Source organism: Phocoena phocoena, chromosome 15, assembly GCF_963924675.1.
Source record: "Phocoena phocoena chromosome 15, mPhoPho1.1, whole genome shotgun sequence".
Taxonomy (NCBI): Eukaryota; Metazoa; Chordata; class Mammalia; order Artiodactyla; family Phocoenidae; genus Phocoena; species Phocoena phocoena.
The window spans coordinates 64,847,264-64,861,734 of record NC_089233.1 but is presented as its reverse complement, the minus strand read 5'-3'; the positions used below and the strand labels follow the sequence as shown (position 1 = coordinate 64,861,734).

At 51.2% G+C, this 14,471-nt stretch overlaps 1 protein-coding gene across 1 annotated transcript in view; it reads right to left on the bottom strand.

Moving 5' to 3' along the window:
* Positions 1–3,536: 3,536 nt before the first annotated feature.
* The window catches only part of EPB41L1 (erythrocyte membrane protein band 4.1 like 1), a 46,499-nt gene continuing 35,564 nt past the window's right edge, over positions 3,537–14,471 (bottom strand). The window contains exons 15-18 of the mRNA XM_065893622.1: positions 13,114–13,218; positions 6,381–6,471; positions 5,536–5,649; positions 3,537–3,559 (exon numbers count right to left, since the gene is read on the bottom strand). Of these exons, the coding sequence (XP_065749694.1) occupies positions 3,537–3,559; positions 5,536–5,649; positions 6,381–6,471; positions 13,114–13,218 (333 nt within the window). The remainder of the gene's footprint in view (positions 3,560–5,535; positions 5,650–6,380; positions 6,472–13,113; positions 13,219–14,471) is intronic.

Here is a 14,471-nt window from a genome sequence, read left to right as displayed (position 1 = left end):
ACTGTGCCTAGTGCACAGCCAGGTGCCTGGAAGAGTGTAAGGACTCCATAAGTTACCGCAATTGTTACTATGTCATTGTCATTTGGCTGACGAGGAAACACAGGCCGAGAAGGTTAAAGAGCTTGCTCAAAAGTTGCGCAGCTAATAACGGTCAGGACTGAGATTCGAGTCAGGACTACCATCCCGGGTGCCAAGATGCATCCATCCATCAAACCAACATTTTTCAAGTACTTTAAAAAAGAGTTTTCTAATTCAGAGGAGACCTTTCCCCCAGAATCAGTGAGTCTGACTATATTAAAAGTCAGAGGTGGTTCCTACTTGGTGATAACTAATGGGAAAGCAGGTGGGCAGAAAAGGCAAGGGAGAAACTTCTGTTTCTCCAGGACAACATAACAAGGTGACCTTTACAGAAGGATCCAAAAGAGAAACAGAGGGTGTGTGGTGATGTGTGGACAATGGCAGCAAAGAAAGGACTAAAAGAGGGGCGAGGAGGAAGGACCGTAAAGGGAGCAGTGAGGCGGGCAGATGTGAAAGACTGCATGGGGTGGGCAGGACGTGGAGGCTGGGACGAGAGCTCCAAATGGCCAGGGAACACGGGTGGGCAGGAGCCTGGGGGGCTGGCTGGGATGCCCCAGGAAAGACGAGGAGGAGTGAGACGGGGAATGGAGAAGATACGAGAAGCTAGGAAAGCAAACACACAGCCAGAGGACTGTACATAACTGGAAGGGGTCTTGTCCATCTCTTCCTTTTGCAAATGAGGAAACTGAGACCCCAGTGGCCACACAGCCAAGTCAGCAGGATGGCTGGGAGTGGAGTCAGGTCCTCATTCCCAGCACAGAGTTCTTTGCATCAGTGGCTCCTACACTTGGCTGCGCATGGACTTTCTAAGGACCGACGTATAAATAAAGATTCCCAGGTCCTGGCCCAGCACTTCTAAGTCAGACTTTATGGCAATAGTTTTCTAGTATTTGTGTTCCCCAGCTGATACTGCCAGCCCAGCACCAGCTTGGCAAGTGACCTACACTCTACCACTCTGAGATCTGGGGGACAAAAAGCAACAGTAACTGGGCAACTGACAGGAGTGACAATTTACTTGAAAGTCTGAGAAAGGCTGAGAGGCAGGCTCTGCCCGTGATCAGTTTTTACATCTTCTAGACCAGCGCTGTCCAATAGAAATGAAGCCACAGACGGAATTTAAAATTTTTTAGATAATAGATTTTCTAGACAGTATTTTCTAGTATTTCTGGTTTTCTAAAATTTTCCAGCTATATAGAAAATTTTAATTTCTAAATTAAAATTCATATGTTTTAATTTACATGAAAAAGAGTAAAAAGAAACAGGTGAGATTAATTTTAATAATGTATTTTACTTAACCCAATATAGCCAAACATTATCATTTAACATGTAATCAATATAAAAATTACTGAGCTATTTTTTTTTTTTTTTTTTTTTTTTTTTTTTGCGGTACGCGGGCCTCTCATTGTTGTGGCCTCTCTCTTTGCGGAGCACAGGCTCCGGACGCGCAGGCTCAGCGGCCATGGCTCACGGGCCCAGCCGCTCCGCGGCATGTGGGATCTTCCCGGACCGGGGCACGAACCCGCGTCCCCTGCATCGGCAGGCGGACTCTCAACCACTGCGCCACCAGGGAAGCCCTCTGAGCTATTTTATACTCCTTTTTCCGGCACCTGTTCTACCCTCAAGGTGCATCTCATTTCAGATTAGCCAGTTTCAAGTGCTCAACAGCTGTATGCAGCTAGCGGCCCCTACACTGCACAGCACAGAAAATCATTTCCGTCCCTGCAGGAAGTCCAGTGCTTTTCCTTCTGACACGAAGCGGGTGGTAATCAAAGGATGAGAAAGAAACATTCTGTATCTTTCTAGAAAACACTGGGTTTCTTCATCAGGGAAGAGGACAAAAGGGAGACCTGCTGTTTGTGGGGGACTTTGAAATGCATTTATTTTTCATTGAGGTATACGGTGTGAAGTAAGTAAAGTGTGGAGCTTGGTCCACTTTTACATACATACACACCCATGCAACCCCCCCCCCTCTCCACCCAGTTCAAGACGCTGACATTTCCAGCACCCTAGAAGTTCCCTTTGTGGCTCTTCCCTGTCAATGCCACAGCCCAGAAGGAACCGATATTCAGACTTTGATCATCACTGATTAGTTTGGCCTGTTTTTGAACTTCCTATGAATGGACTCACATTGTATGTACTTTTTGTGTTTGACTTATTTCATTCAATTCAATGTCTGTGAGATTTTGTTATTATCGGTCTGACCAAATTCAGTAAACTTCTAGACGCGCCAGAACCCTTCCCCCAGCTTCCCCCAATTTCAGCTGCTAAAAGACCTCTCTGCTCCAGCACCATCTCATTCCTCTTATTCACGAAGGCACTGATAGCCCTTCAGTGGAAAGAGTAAGGATTGGGGTCCCTAAGATTCTCGCCCCTGGTGGCCTGAGAAGGGTTTCCATTCTAGCAAGACAGATGGGATCGAGGGCTCTGGCCATCATATTCCTCCTTGGCATCAACTATACTTCAATTTAAAAAATTAAAAAATAAAATAAAATTGGCACAACATTGTAAATCAACTATACTTCAATTAAAAAAAAAAATTCCTCCCTGGCAACATCCAGTGACCGGTGATGGAGACAGAGAGTCAGGGACAGGAATGTGGCCCTGGGCCTGGCAGGACTTTTTCCGACTTCCAGCCTATAGGCAATGGCCAGTGAGGGTATGCCTGTCTCTGTCTGTCCCACCTCAGTACCCACTGTCAATCCTCTCTCCCCTGTTCTGACCACTTCTGGATTTACTTTTCTGGGTCTGGAGCCTGAAACCCCAAAGAAACCAAGGAACCAGCCTTCCTTCCCCTCTGCACTCTGATTTGTCGTATCTGAGGGAGCTACCTCTCCACTTGGAGCCCCAAACCAGGAAGGTTGGGGAGGTCAGAGCTGTGCTGGGGACCAAGCCTCTTGGTGGGTCCTCAGATGGAAATGCCCCTCGGAGGACCTTGTTCTCTCCTCCGTCTCATGGCTGCTGAGCCCCATGAGCCTCACCTGTGGCTTCTTGTCCCTCTCCTCTGGGGATGGGTCTGTTTCTCTGTATACGACAGCTTTGGTTACCAGCATGTCAGGATGCTGCAGTTTGGCCTCCTTGATGGCCAAAGCCAGGGCCTGGAGGAAAAGAACGGCAAAGTGAGGAGTCAGAGCATATGGAATACGGGAGAGGCCACGGAGACCCACAGGCCCCTCCAGCACACAGCTGAGGACCAGGAGTTAAGGCGAGAGGCCAGAGCTCAGGTCTTCTGGCTCCTTCTGACTCCCATTCAGTGCCTCGTCCTTGAGGGCTTCTCCTCTGGACAGGGTCAGTAGGAAGTGGACATCTCTGCTCACAGATGCAGCCGTCCATGGGTAAACCAATACGGGGGGGCCTGGGGCCTGGGCAGTGCCACTGGGAACCATGCTCCGCATCCCCATACCTGGTCTTGATCGACATCTTCGTCCCCGGTGATGATGATCCGTTTCTCGATCCTCGTCTCAGAAAATCCTCCTTTCACAGTCTGCAGAGGGAGAGGGAGGTGAGGTCAGCCTTGGGTCCTGCTGGGGCAGCAGCCTCGACAGGGGACCGGTCCAAGGCATCCCTCAAGGGCAAGGCTGAAACCAGCAGTCGCCTTCTCTCCTGGCTCCCTCGGTTTTCTCCTTTTTCTGGTTTTGGGACTTCAGACTGCACATCTTGCCTGGCTGCCACCACTCCCCCAACTACCAAGCTGCCCCCTCTAGCTCTTCCAAGCCCAGTTCAAATGCTGTCACCCTGACCCTGGTGAGCGATCCTTCCTCCGTCCTGCCTCGGTACTCCCTGAGCGGCACGTTCGTATCTCTCACGGTCCTGGGCCTCTCTGCCTTGTACTGACGTTGTGTGTGTGACCTGGCCCTGCTCACTGGGCTGGGGCTCATGAGGGCAGGGGCTGTGTTTTGTTCATCTCTGGATCCCCTCCTCCCCCACTCCCCTGTCCAACCTGACCAGGGCAGGTGCTAAATGCGGATCTGTCGAATGAACACATGAATGAAATGTGAATGGTGACAAGGTTCTACTTTAAATGACTTCAAACAATACTAGAAAACTGCATTGATGATCCTTATACGTATGCTTAAAACCGCCACTGTCTTCCGAAGGGGTGGGGTTCGGGTGCAAGTTTAGAAGTAGAAGATGGGGCAGGACCTACTTGCTTGGCATATTAAAGGCGGGTGGTGGCTAAGGGAAACCCCAGCTGGGGTCAGGAGTGGACAGAAAGAAGAGGGGGGCTCCCAGTTGGCAGGGCTAGGAGGGACTTTGGGAAGAAGAGTTATCTGAGCTGTATGCAGTGGGGTGTGTGATGGAACACCTTTCCATAAAGCTTTCAGTGAAGTCATCATTGCTCACTGATGCTTTTGGTAGGAGTGGGTGCTTTCTGGGGACCGTGCTGCATGGGAGCGGGCAGGGCTGGGACAGTCTGTGCTCATCAAGGGCCAGCGCTGCCTACCAGGCTCCTCCTTTGATGCTTGAGCAAAACCTCCAACTCATCCTGGCTCTCTGGCCTCTCTCCTCCAGGCCTCCATCCCTGCCCTGGGCCCTGGCCACCCAGGCATGGACATGCTGGCCAGCCTGTCCTCAGCCCTCTGTCCTCATGGGCTAAGTCATGGCCGTCTCATCAGGAACGTCTCCCTTCTTTGGCCCTGGCTCTTCCTCCCCGCACCCTGCACCAGGCCCTCCATCCCTAGTCTCTCTATGGAGAGACTCTCTCTCTCTTCTTTCTCCCATCTGCCTGCACATCCTGGTGGACTTAATCTCCTCCCCTTAAACCCCTTTTCACTGGGTCACTCCCCATCTTGAAAACCTTGATGGCTTTCCAATTGCTCTCAGACTCAGACCCTCTGTTGTCACATTTGTCCTGGGATTTGTCTTTTGTCTCTATTCTGCTTCCCCTACCTCCAGTCCAACCTAATTTCCCAGTTACGTCCCCTACGTGCTGCTTCTTCCTGACAGAGACCACTTCTCCTGTTTCCCCATGTGCATTGCTTGCAGCCCCTCCAGCAGCCCACAGCCCAGAGGCCAGCGTGAGGTTGATGCTCACTAACATGTGCTCAGTGAATGAATAAGCAAACACACGGTTTCTGTTCCCATCTTCCCTGTGGCTTAGAACGTCTGCATCCTCCCTCACGAGTCCACCCTGGCTTTCCAGGACCCTATACGAACCCCATTTATTCCAGAAGACCCTTCCTCATTCTTTGAGCCTTCCTTCAATCACCCCCCTCTAAATCCCTCTAGCACTTAGGATCTATAAGGCGCGAATGCCACGGTTCACAATTTCTTCCAAGGAGATGGTCTCATCCCCCCAGCCTGGCTGTCAACACTGAAGGGCAGGTCGGCACCTAGGACAACCCTTATCACAGAACAAAGCTCCCAGAAACTGGGAACGCCGCAGGTCTTCTCTGTCCACATTCCAAGGCAGAGCCATGGCAATGAGCTTCCCGATACGACAGCCTGGCTGCTACTCACTTTGGTAACATGGGTGGTGGTGGAAGTGGAGAGGGTTTCCGCGGTGGCGCCGTAGGTGCTGGTGAGGACATCTTTCCCGATGATCTGCAGAATATAACCACCCCCCACCCAGGGCTCAGGTGAGGACACTGGACTCTGCAGGACGGGGGCGGGGGTGGGGTAAACCAAGGGAGGAGTCAGGGTGTGGGGGGGGTCCCATGAAGGTGAAGTTTGGAAGCCAAGATGCTTTGAGCCACTGAGTCTAAGAACTCAGGAATACTGGAATCCTCAGAATGCTACACCCATGATATCCTCAAACCTTGGAATCTAAGATTCCTAGGACCTGAGATTCCTGAGGTCCAGAATCCTAACAAGACCCTAGAATTTAAGAATCCTGGCATCTTACAAGAATGAACAGAGGGATCCAAGGTGGACACAGAGCCCTCCCAATCCCCCACCCTGTCAGGGCTGGGAACGTGCTCTCTCTGGGACTAAATGATGAAAACAACAGATCTGGAGAACACAGGAGCTGCAAGAGACCTCACAGTGACAGATGTGGGCGACTGAGGCAGCCACCAACAGAGCTGGGTCCAGAGTCCAAGCTTCTGCAGCCCTAGTCCATTGCTCCTCCTGGTCAGTAAGGAGAGCAGATGCAAAGCAGCTGTCACATCACAGGCACCACCAATGGATGAGACTCTGGCGGGGACCAGGGAGCCCTGTGGGCATCTGAATGTGATGCCGTTTCCTGGTGCTGCACTTAAAGGGGCAGCCTCCCACGCTCTACGCCGTACTTGCTGCAGGCCACCTGTGGACCCGCGTCCACATTCTCTGCCTGGAGTCCCCTAGCCTGGGTTGGCCCTGCCCACTTACCGGAGAAAGAGAACGGATTTCCGTGGCCACCGTCTGTGGGCCTGGGATCATGGCAGCTGCCCCCTTCCCGGACTTGAGACTGTTCTCCTGGGGAAACAATAGTGCTCAGAGGGCCAGGTCTCAGGTGGGCGGGCCCTCAGGATGGCTGGAGCACGTGGCCATGCAGCTCTCACGGCCACAAGGTTGAATAGTGCTTCTTCTCTCAGAAGCAGAGAGCTGAAGGCATCGTTCAGTCCAGTCTGCTCTTGTTCATCCCTCGCTCGCTCGCTCACACACGTGCTTACACACTTACCCACTCATTTAACAAACATTTACTGAGTGCCTGGCGTTAGAGACACTGTGGTGAACAAGACGCGGTATTGCCCCCTGGAAGCACTAACAAAGGAGTTGAGACATCCAGGTTCTGGTCCTGGTCCTGGCCCTGCCACGTTCCAGCCACGTGACCCGGATGGAGCCACTTCCGCTCTCTGGGCCTCATGGATTCACCTACATAAAGGGACCCCTGTAGTGTGTGTTCATCAGTGGTAACAAATGTCCCATCCTGGTAGGGGTGTTGACAACGGGTTGGTGGTGGGGGCTGTATGTGTGCCAGGGCAGGGGGTCTACAAGAAATCTCTGTACCTTCCTCTCAATTTTGCTGCGAACTGAAAACTGCTCTCAAAAAATAAAGTCTTAAGAAATGTTTTAAAAAGGGGACCCCTGTCCCACTCTCACAGAGACATTATGAAGATAACAGAGGAGAAAGGGCTTTGCAAATGGAAGTCTGTCAGGTTAATATAGGAGCACAGGCTGGCTACTAAGAACATACTAACTACTGTTTTCTGAGTACTCGCTATGTGCTAAGTATTGTGTTAAGGATGCATGATCTCATTTAAGCCTCTGAACAACCAGGGGAAATTCTTTTAATATTCCTGTTTTATAGTTGAGAAACTGGAAGGTCAGGGCATGTGAAGTGGCTTGTTCAAGCCCCCCTGAAAGTGAGTGATCGAGCCTGGATTTAGACCCGAGTTGGTCAGACTCCAAATTCAACGCACTCCTTCTGCCATGCCATTCTGCCCTTGGAACGCTTGCCCTTGAGCCAGCTCTCCTGGTCCTACCTTGGAGTCTAACTGCTAGATACTCCTGGAATTGGCCCTAGACTTACTGGCCCACATCTGGAAGGGGCCCAGCTGCTGGCCTCTACCTCCTACTTCCTGCCCCGTCTTAGGGATCAGCCTTGTCTGTCCTGGGGTCCAGAAGCTGTGTCCATTCTGCAGCTCCCCAGTGGGCTGCAGGGTAGTAGATCTGGACCTCTGCCTGCCAGGCGACAGGGGAGGACAGAAGCCCTCTGTCTTCGCCCCACCTTTCCCCGAGGCCTGCCTCCAGCTGAGGCTGTCGGTTGCCTGGCTACCTGGCATTCCATGCACAAGGCACTTACTTTCTCAGAGGCAGTCCCAGAATGTGGCCCAACAGCAGGTCTTAAAAGGGCAGCCTTCTGGGCTCAATGCTTCCTTTCTCCCAGGGTAGGAAACAGCCACTAGCCCCTTTGAATCCTATTGTCCCTCCAGGCCCTTCTCCCTTCAAGCTTCTTCTTCTCCCATTGACCCCTCTTTCCCGGAAAAGCCTCACCTCCACCTTCACACTGATGGGGACACAGGTCATTCCGAGGCACCACAAGGTGCCAGCTGCTCCGCCTGCCTCTCCTGTATCTTCAGCCAGTTCCCTCTCCCGCCTCTAGGAGGCGCAGCCCCTCTCCGTGGCTAAGGTGACACCGCCATCTCCGCCCCCGGCCCTTCCTCCGGCGGACTCCGGGCTCTCCTCTTCGCCGCCTCTGTCTGGGACGCCTCAGCCACTCAAGGCTTCCACTGCCTCATCGAGGCCACTGTCCCCTCTCGCTTTATCTGTAGCTCAGATCTTGCTTGAACCCTAGACTTGCCTAGACACTTTCCCCTGGAAACGTCCCACAGGCGCCTCAGACTCATAATGGAATTCACTGCCTCCCACCCCCAGTACACACCTGCCGCTAAAGAGCAACCCCGCTCTGTGCTCCTTGTTCCTATTAGTGCTTCTCGGACTTGAGGGGTGTCACCTGGAGGGCTTGTGAAAACAGAGACCCACCCCCCCGGGCCCCGCCCCGGAGCTTTTGAGTCAATAGGTCTGGGGCGGGGCCTGGGAATTTCTTCTCTAACAGGTTCCCAGGGCCGCGCTCGCTCTCGGAGACCAGCGGGGCTGGTGCGCGGCGTCGCGGCCCGTCTTTCCTCCTATCACCTGAACGTTCTACCAGTGACCCAATCCTGTACTTTCCTCCCTCCAGGCACCCTCAGCCCTGACCTCCTGCTCAGCCTCCTACTCCTCGCACCCTGGCCCTGCCCCCGCCCCTAAACTAGTTCCCTGCCTGCTCTTCCGGTCTCTCCCAGTAGAATGTGGGCTCTGAGATGCTGTCTGTCTCCCGCAGAGCTGGATTCACAGCGCCTGGCACACTACTTCACACATCGTGGGTGTTCAATAAATATTTGCTGAAGGAAGGAAGGAGGGAGGGAAGGAGGGAGGAGGGGAAGGAAGGAAGGAGAATAAAAACAGGGACCCACGCCCCCAAGGGAAGGAATTTTTTGCTCCAGTCATGTCCCACACGGGCTGCTAGAGTAATCTTTCTAAAACACAGAAACACATATCTGATGACATCATGCCCCTACTTAAAAAGTTGAAGTGATTCTCCATGGTCTCCAGGATGAAGTTTGAACTTCATACATGGCATTCGAGGCCCTTCAAGCCCTGGCCCAGCCTTCCTTTCCAGCCTCTTCTCCCCCTGCCTGCCTCCGCCACACACACTTGACATCTTGCTTCACTGACCACTTCCTTTCCCTAAATGCTATGCTCCTTCACATCCTTGCCTTTACATCTGCTGTTCCCACAGCCTAGGAGACCTCCTCCCATGACTGCACCCTAATTTATCCTTCAAGAATGGCTGAGATGTCACCGCCTAGATAAAGCCTTCCCCAGCTCCTACAGTGTCACTCCACACCCTATGCCCCCTAGGAAAGGCAGGAAAAAGTAACGGCCGCTCACATTTACAGACCACTTGTAATGTGCCAGGCACTCTTTGGAGGGCTTTGCATAGATTACCTTAGTTTAGCATCACGTCAAACCTTTGGGGGATATGCTATTATTTCCCCTCACCCCATTTTCCAGAAGTGGAAACTGAGGTCTGGAAAGGTTTGGGTAACTTGCCCAAGGTCATCCAGCCAGGAAGTGGGAGAGCTGGACCTTGTTCACCACTGTGTGCCCAGGACCTAAACACAAAGGCATGGCCCATTAGATGTGCCTGTGATTATTATTTCGATGAATGAGTTCTAACAGGCAGTATCTTTTCTTCCACTCCCCATACTGGGCAGAGGAGAGATTAAGAAATGTTTTTAGAACAAATGAATGGATGGATGGATGGATGAGTAAATGAATGATATGACTGCCTGCTCACCACGGTACGAAGTTACATTTAGCCCGATAAGTATCCTGATGCCACGTGGTGAAGGGGTGAGGGGAGAGGAGGAACTGAGTGACCAGGGGAGAGTGTGCAAGCTGATAACTGGTTTGGGCTTATTTCTCTTAAAATCTTTGTTTACTCAAAACCTTCCTGCTGGGTAGTCTAAATTAATGTAATTTTCTTCCTATGTGCATATGAGGGGTTTGGCAAGAGAAAGCATTTGAAAACAACCTCCCACAGCTCAAGACAGATCTGGCCCAGGCACTGATACCTGCTCGGCCCCAGCCCCAGCCCCAGCCCCAGCCCCACGCAGCCACTGTTCACAACGGTCAGGATGAGGGAGCAGAGCAGAGTGGTTGAGGTGGACAGTGGGGCTTCGGGAATCAGAATGCCTGGGTTTGACCTGGCTCTACCACGTATTGGTCGTGTGACCTTGGGTAAGTCACTGTACCTCTCTGAACTTCATTTTCCTCATCTGTAAAGGGTGGGAAAAAGAGCATCCACTTCACAGCTCTGGTTTTACCCCATGAGCACACCGCATGGTATCATAACCTGTGGCTGAATGCTAGCTGTGCTGTGTCATCATTTGAAGAATCTGATGTTACTGAACTCTCTTAAGAGCCCGTGAACCAGGCAGAATGGGGAGTACTCCCATTTTATAGATGAGGACACCTAAAGACCTTCCTTCATGGGTCAGGCAGCAAATAGGTAGCAGAACCACAGGGTCCCTCAGGACACAGTCCCAAATCCTGAGCCATGGCTGCCAGGAGGATGGACCTCACTCAGGGAGGACTTTCAGGCACAATCCTCCCGTGTTGCCGACAGTCAGTTAATCAAATAGTACCGTCCTCTCTTTATCCCTGCCGTAGCTGAGATGGTCCAGATGGCTGAGACTCAGGGATGCCACCTCCTACATTATTCAGTTTGCAAAACTGAGGTCTGACTGGATGCCCTGTGGCCAGTCAATAAACGTTGGACTGTGTGTCAGACAATAAAAGTCTGACTGTGTGTGCCACACCTGATGCTGTGAGGGCGGATGAGGACTTCCTGCCATAGTTGGCGAGGTTAGCTTGTTATCTGGCCGTTTCAGGGCCAATGGGGCTGGTCAGAGAGGGAGGTCTCGGGTCCTACTTACCATGGTGGTTGATATGGTCTCCGTGGTGATGGAGGGAGTAGTTGTTATGAACTCCTTCCCCCCTGGGGCAGTCCCGTCAACCTGCTGGCCAGAGGAGGAGTCGTTAGAGAGGGGAGAGAGAGACAGAGTGCCAGATACGCCTGCGACGTCTGCCACCTGGGCTCGTGGCATCCCCAGGTACCAAGTGACGGGCAGTGTTAGCAGACATGCACTTGGGGAGGGGGTGCGTCCACACACAGACCAAACTACAAAGGGGTCTCACAGGTCCTCCAGCTCATTCCAATCATTTTATTTCACAAAGGGAAAATAATCCCATATAATTTGACACATCCTATCCAAATTTCAATGCCTGTATTCTTTGACTGGGCCAGCCCATTGCTAGGGATTCACCCTTCAGGCATAAACTTTGAAAATTTCGCCAGGAAGTCTGAACAACAAAGTTCACTGCAGCATTCAACATTAACTGCAAAAGACAAAAACCATCACAGGTCCATTGATAGGTGATAAAGGCATGCTAAATCAGGATCCACTCCTAAGGGGGAACAAGGAGAGTGAGGTGGGGCCACATGTGCCAACATGGAGTGATCTCCAAGGTAAGTATTAAAAAAAAAAAAGGTAGGGATTTCCCTGGTGGCGCAGTGGTTAAGAATCCACCTGCCAACGCAGGGTACAAGGGTTCGATCCCTGGTCCAGGAAGATCCCACATGACGTGGAGCAGCTAAACCTGTGCGCCACACCTACTGAGCCTGGTCTCTAGAGCCCGCGAGCCACAACTACTGAGCCCACATGCCTCAACTACTGAAGTCCGTGTGCATAGAGCTTGTGGCTCTGCAACAAGAGAAGCCTCTGCGATGAGAAGCCCGTGCACCGCAATGAAGAGTAGCCCCCAATCGCCGCAACTAGAGAAAGCCCGTGCGCAGCAACATAGACCCAATGCAGCCAAAAATAAAATAAATAAATTTATTCAAAAAAAAAGAAAAAAGGTAAAGTGTAAAAGAGAATGATCTCTTTTGTGTAAAAAATTTAAATACTTAGAGATATAAGAACATATGTTGGTATGTGCATATATTTTTTTTTCTGGGAGCACTCAGAAAAAAATTCATTTTGTTCTGTTTGAATTTCATAACTGTGAATATTTTGTTGTTATTTTGTTTTGATGTCAATAGGGGTTACTGAGCCGTAAAATTTGGGGCCATTTTTAGTTTTCTTTGTATAAAAACAAAACCAACACACATTACTAAAACAAAATAGATCAGCGAGGGAGTAAGTTGCCCCGGGGTCACACAGCTTGTCAGAACTCAAGAGTCTCGACAGCTGCACTAGCAGCCTCATAAACCTCTACGCATGTTATAAAAGTGAGAGAAAAAAGTCTGGAAACGACAGAGTTGCCCACATTTTGTAGATTTACATCTTTCCTTAGTCCTTAAGACAAAGACTGGTCTCCAGGGCAAAAAAGTCCCCAGCACTGCGGTTCCTCTGGCCAGAAAGAACCAAGAGGGCATCTATCAGACCCTTAGTCTCCATCTTCAAAGCTTAAAAACCACAAAAGGAACTTGGGAAATGTACTGTAAGTAATGCACCCGTGTCTGTTTACAACCACGTCTCCAGGGGACTGAGTATGTTTCATCTTGCTAAGACAAACGACATTTTATCTTTTTTTTTTCAGTTTGTTCATTTTGTCAATGTGATGTGGAACCCCCGTGCACACACACGAAAATGACCCAATGTGAGCTGCTCTGACCCAAGCTGAATTGGGTTCTCTCTCCTCTTCCCCTGGGATATCTTAAGAAACCTCTCCACCTCCTTCAAGCGATCTGAAAGCCATGGTCTAATCCACTAACCGCTAGTCCTTATAACACTCCCAGGAGGATGAAGGAGACATGACCCTCCCCATTTTACAGATGGGAAAATTGAGGCTTTAAGAGGTGTAGTCTGCCCAGGATAAGAACCCATCCCACCACCCACACCCGGAGCTCAGGGAGGACAATGAAGCTCAGAAGAGCATCAGGGTTAAAATGGTGGCTCCGGGGGAGCCAAGGTAGCAAGAGCTGGCCAAGGGGCTTGGCCATGATGGGGACCCCACCCTTAAATGCCCAGTACCTAGGCCCAGCGTGCACAGGAAGGCACAGGTTACCTGGGTGGTGTCCACAGTGGCAACTCTGGTCTGCAGTACAGCCTCCGGCTCGATCTTCTTCCTGATAGCCAGGCTGCTGACTGTCATGGTTTCCGTTTTCACAGGCTGTAGGCAGATGAGGGAAGAACACTCTGTATCTCAAGCCCCGGCACGACTCCTACTCACAGGCAACTGCAGCACGGGGTCAGCAGGTTATCTCCCACCACTGCCGCTGACCAAGTCTCCAGAGGGGGTCGAAGGCCAGGGCCAAAGAGGCCTGGTATGATGTCACAGACAAACAGCCCAAGAGGGGAGCCAGAACCACCAGCAGCACCAGGACAGCCTGCCCATGACCCTGCCACCATACCACCTCATGGTGGCTGCATGCTGGGTTTCAGGCTACCATTAAGAGAACATTCACCATTCAATTAACATGCTCTGTGCCGTGCCACACACTCAGCATTTTCCTGATAATACATAGTCCTGAATGACTTCAATGGTTATGCCACCACCTCCCAGCTGCTTTCTCTGAACTGTTCTTTAGAGTAGGAGTCACACCTGGAGGCCCGGGGTGGGGCCAGGCAGGAGATGTAAACGAGTGAAGCGGGCTTGTTGAGGACCGGGGTGAACTGGAGAGCACATGGAGTCCACTCAGGTTTGGCCTGAGTGACCAGATCATCTGATTTTTGTTTTTTAATGATATAAAAAAAAAAATCCCTGGATTTTATATTCAGTGTCCTGATTTTTAAATCAAAGTCAAAGAAAACACATCTGCTAGCCAGATTTGGCCCAGGGCCATCAGTTTCCCACGCCTCCTCTAGAAGTCTTATGTTAAATGATCAGTTTCTTCTGAGTCCTCCATAGAACCTAGCTCATGGCTATACACACAGCAGGTGCTAACATATGTGAGCTGAATAAATGAATGAAAGTTAGCTTGTTGGGAGGGTGGTTAAGAGGGGATTCTTCTAGATGGTTGTAACTCGGAGATCTAGCCGTTCATTCAGTTAATCATTAGTGCCTGGAACGTACAAGCCTAGTGGAGCTGCCACCTGGTAGGAAAGCAGACCTGTCAGCCAGTAACCTGACTACTTGTGATACCGCTGGAAGCAGAAGCATTGCAGAGCAAGGGGGCGGAGCAGGGAGCAACACTTCTGCCCAGGGTTGTCAGGAAAGCGTTTGCTAGGTAAGTGCTATCTGAACTTGGCCCTGGAACGTGACAAGTTTGCAAGGCAGAGAAAGGGAGGAGACACCTTCTCCAGAGGGTATAGCATGGAGTGAAAGCCCAGAGTAGACGAGCTCCTGTTTCAATGCCTGGAACGTGGGAGGGAGCTGGGGCTGGAAGAGGTGGGAGAGCGAAGGAAAAATGTAAACAAAGATCC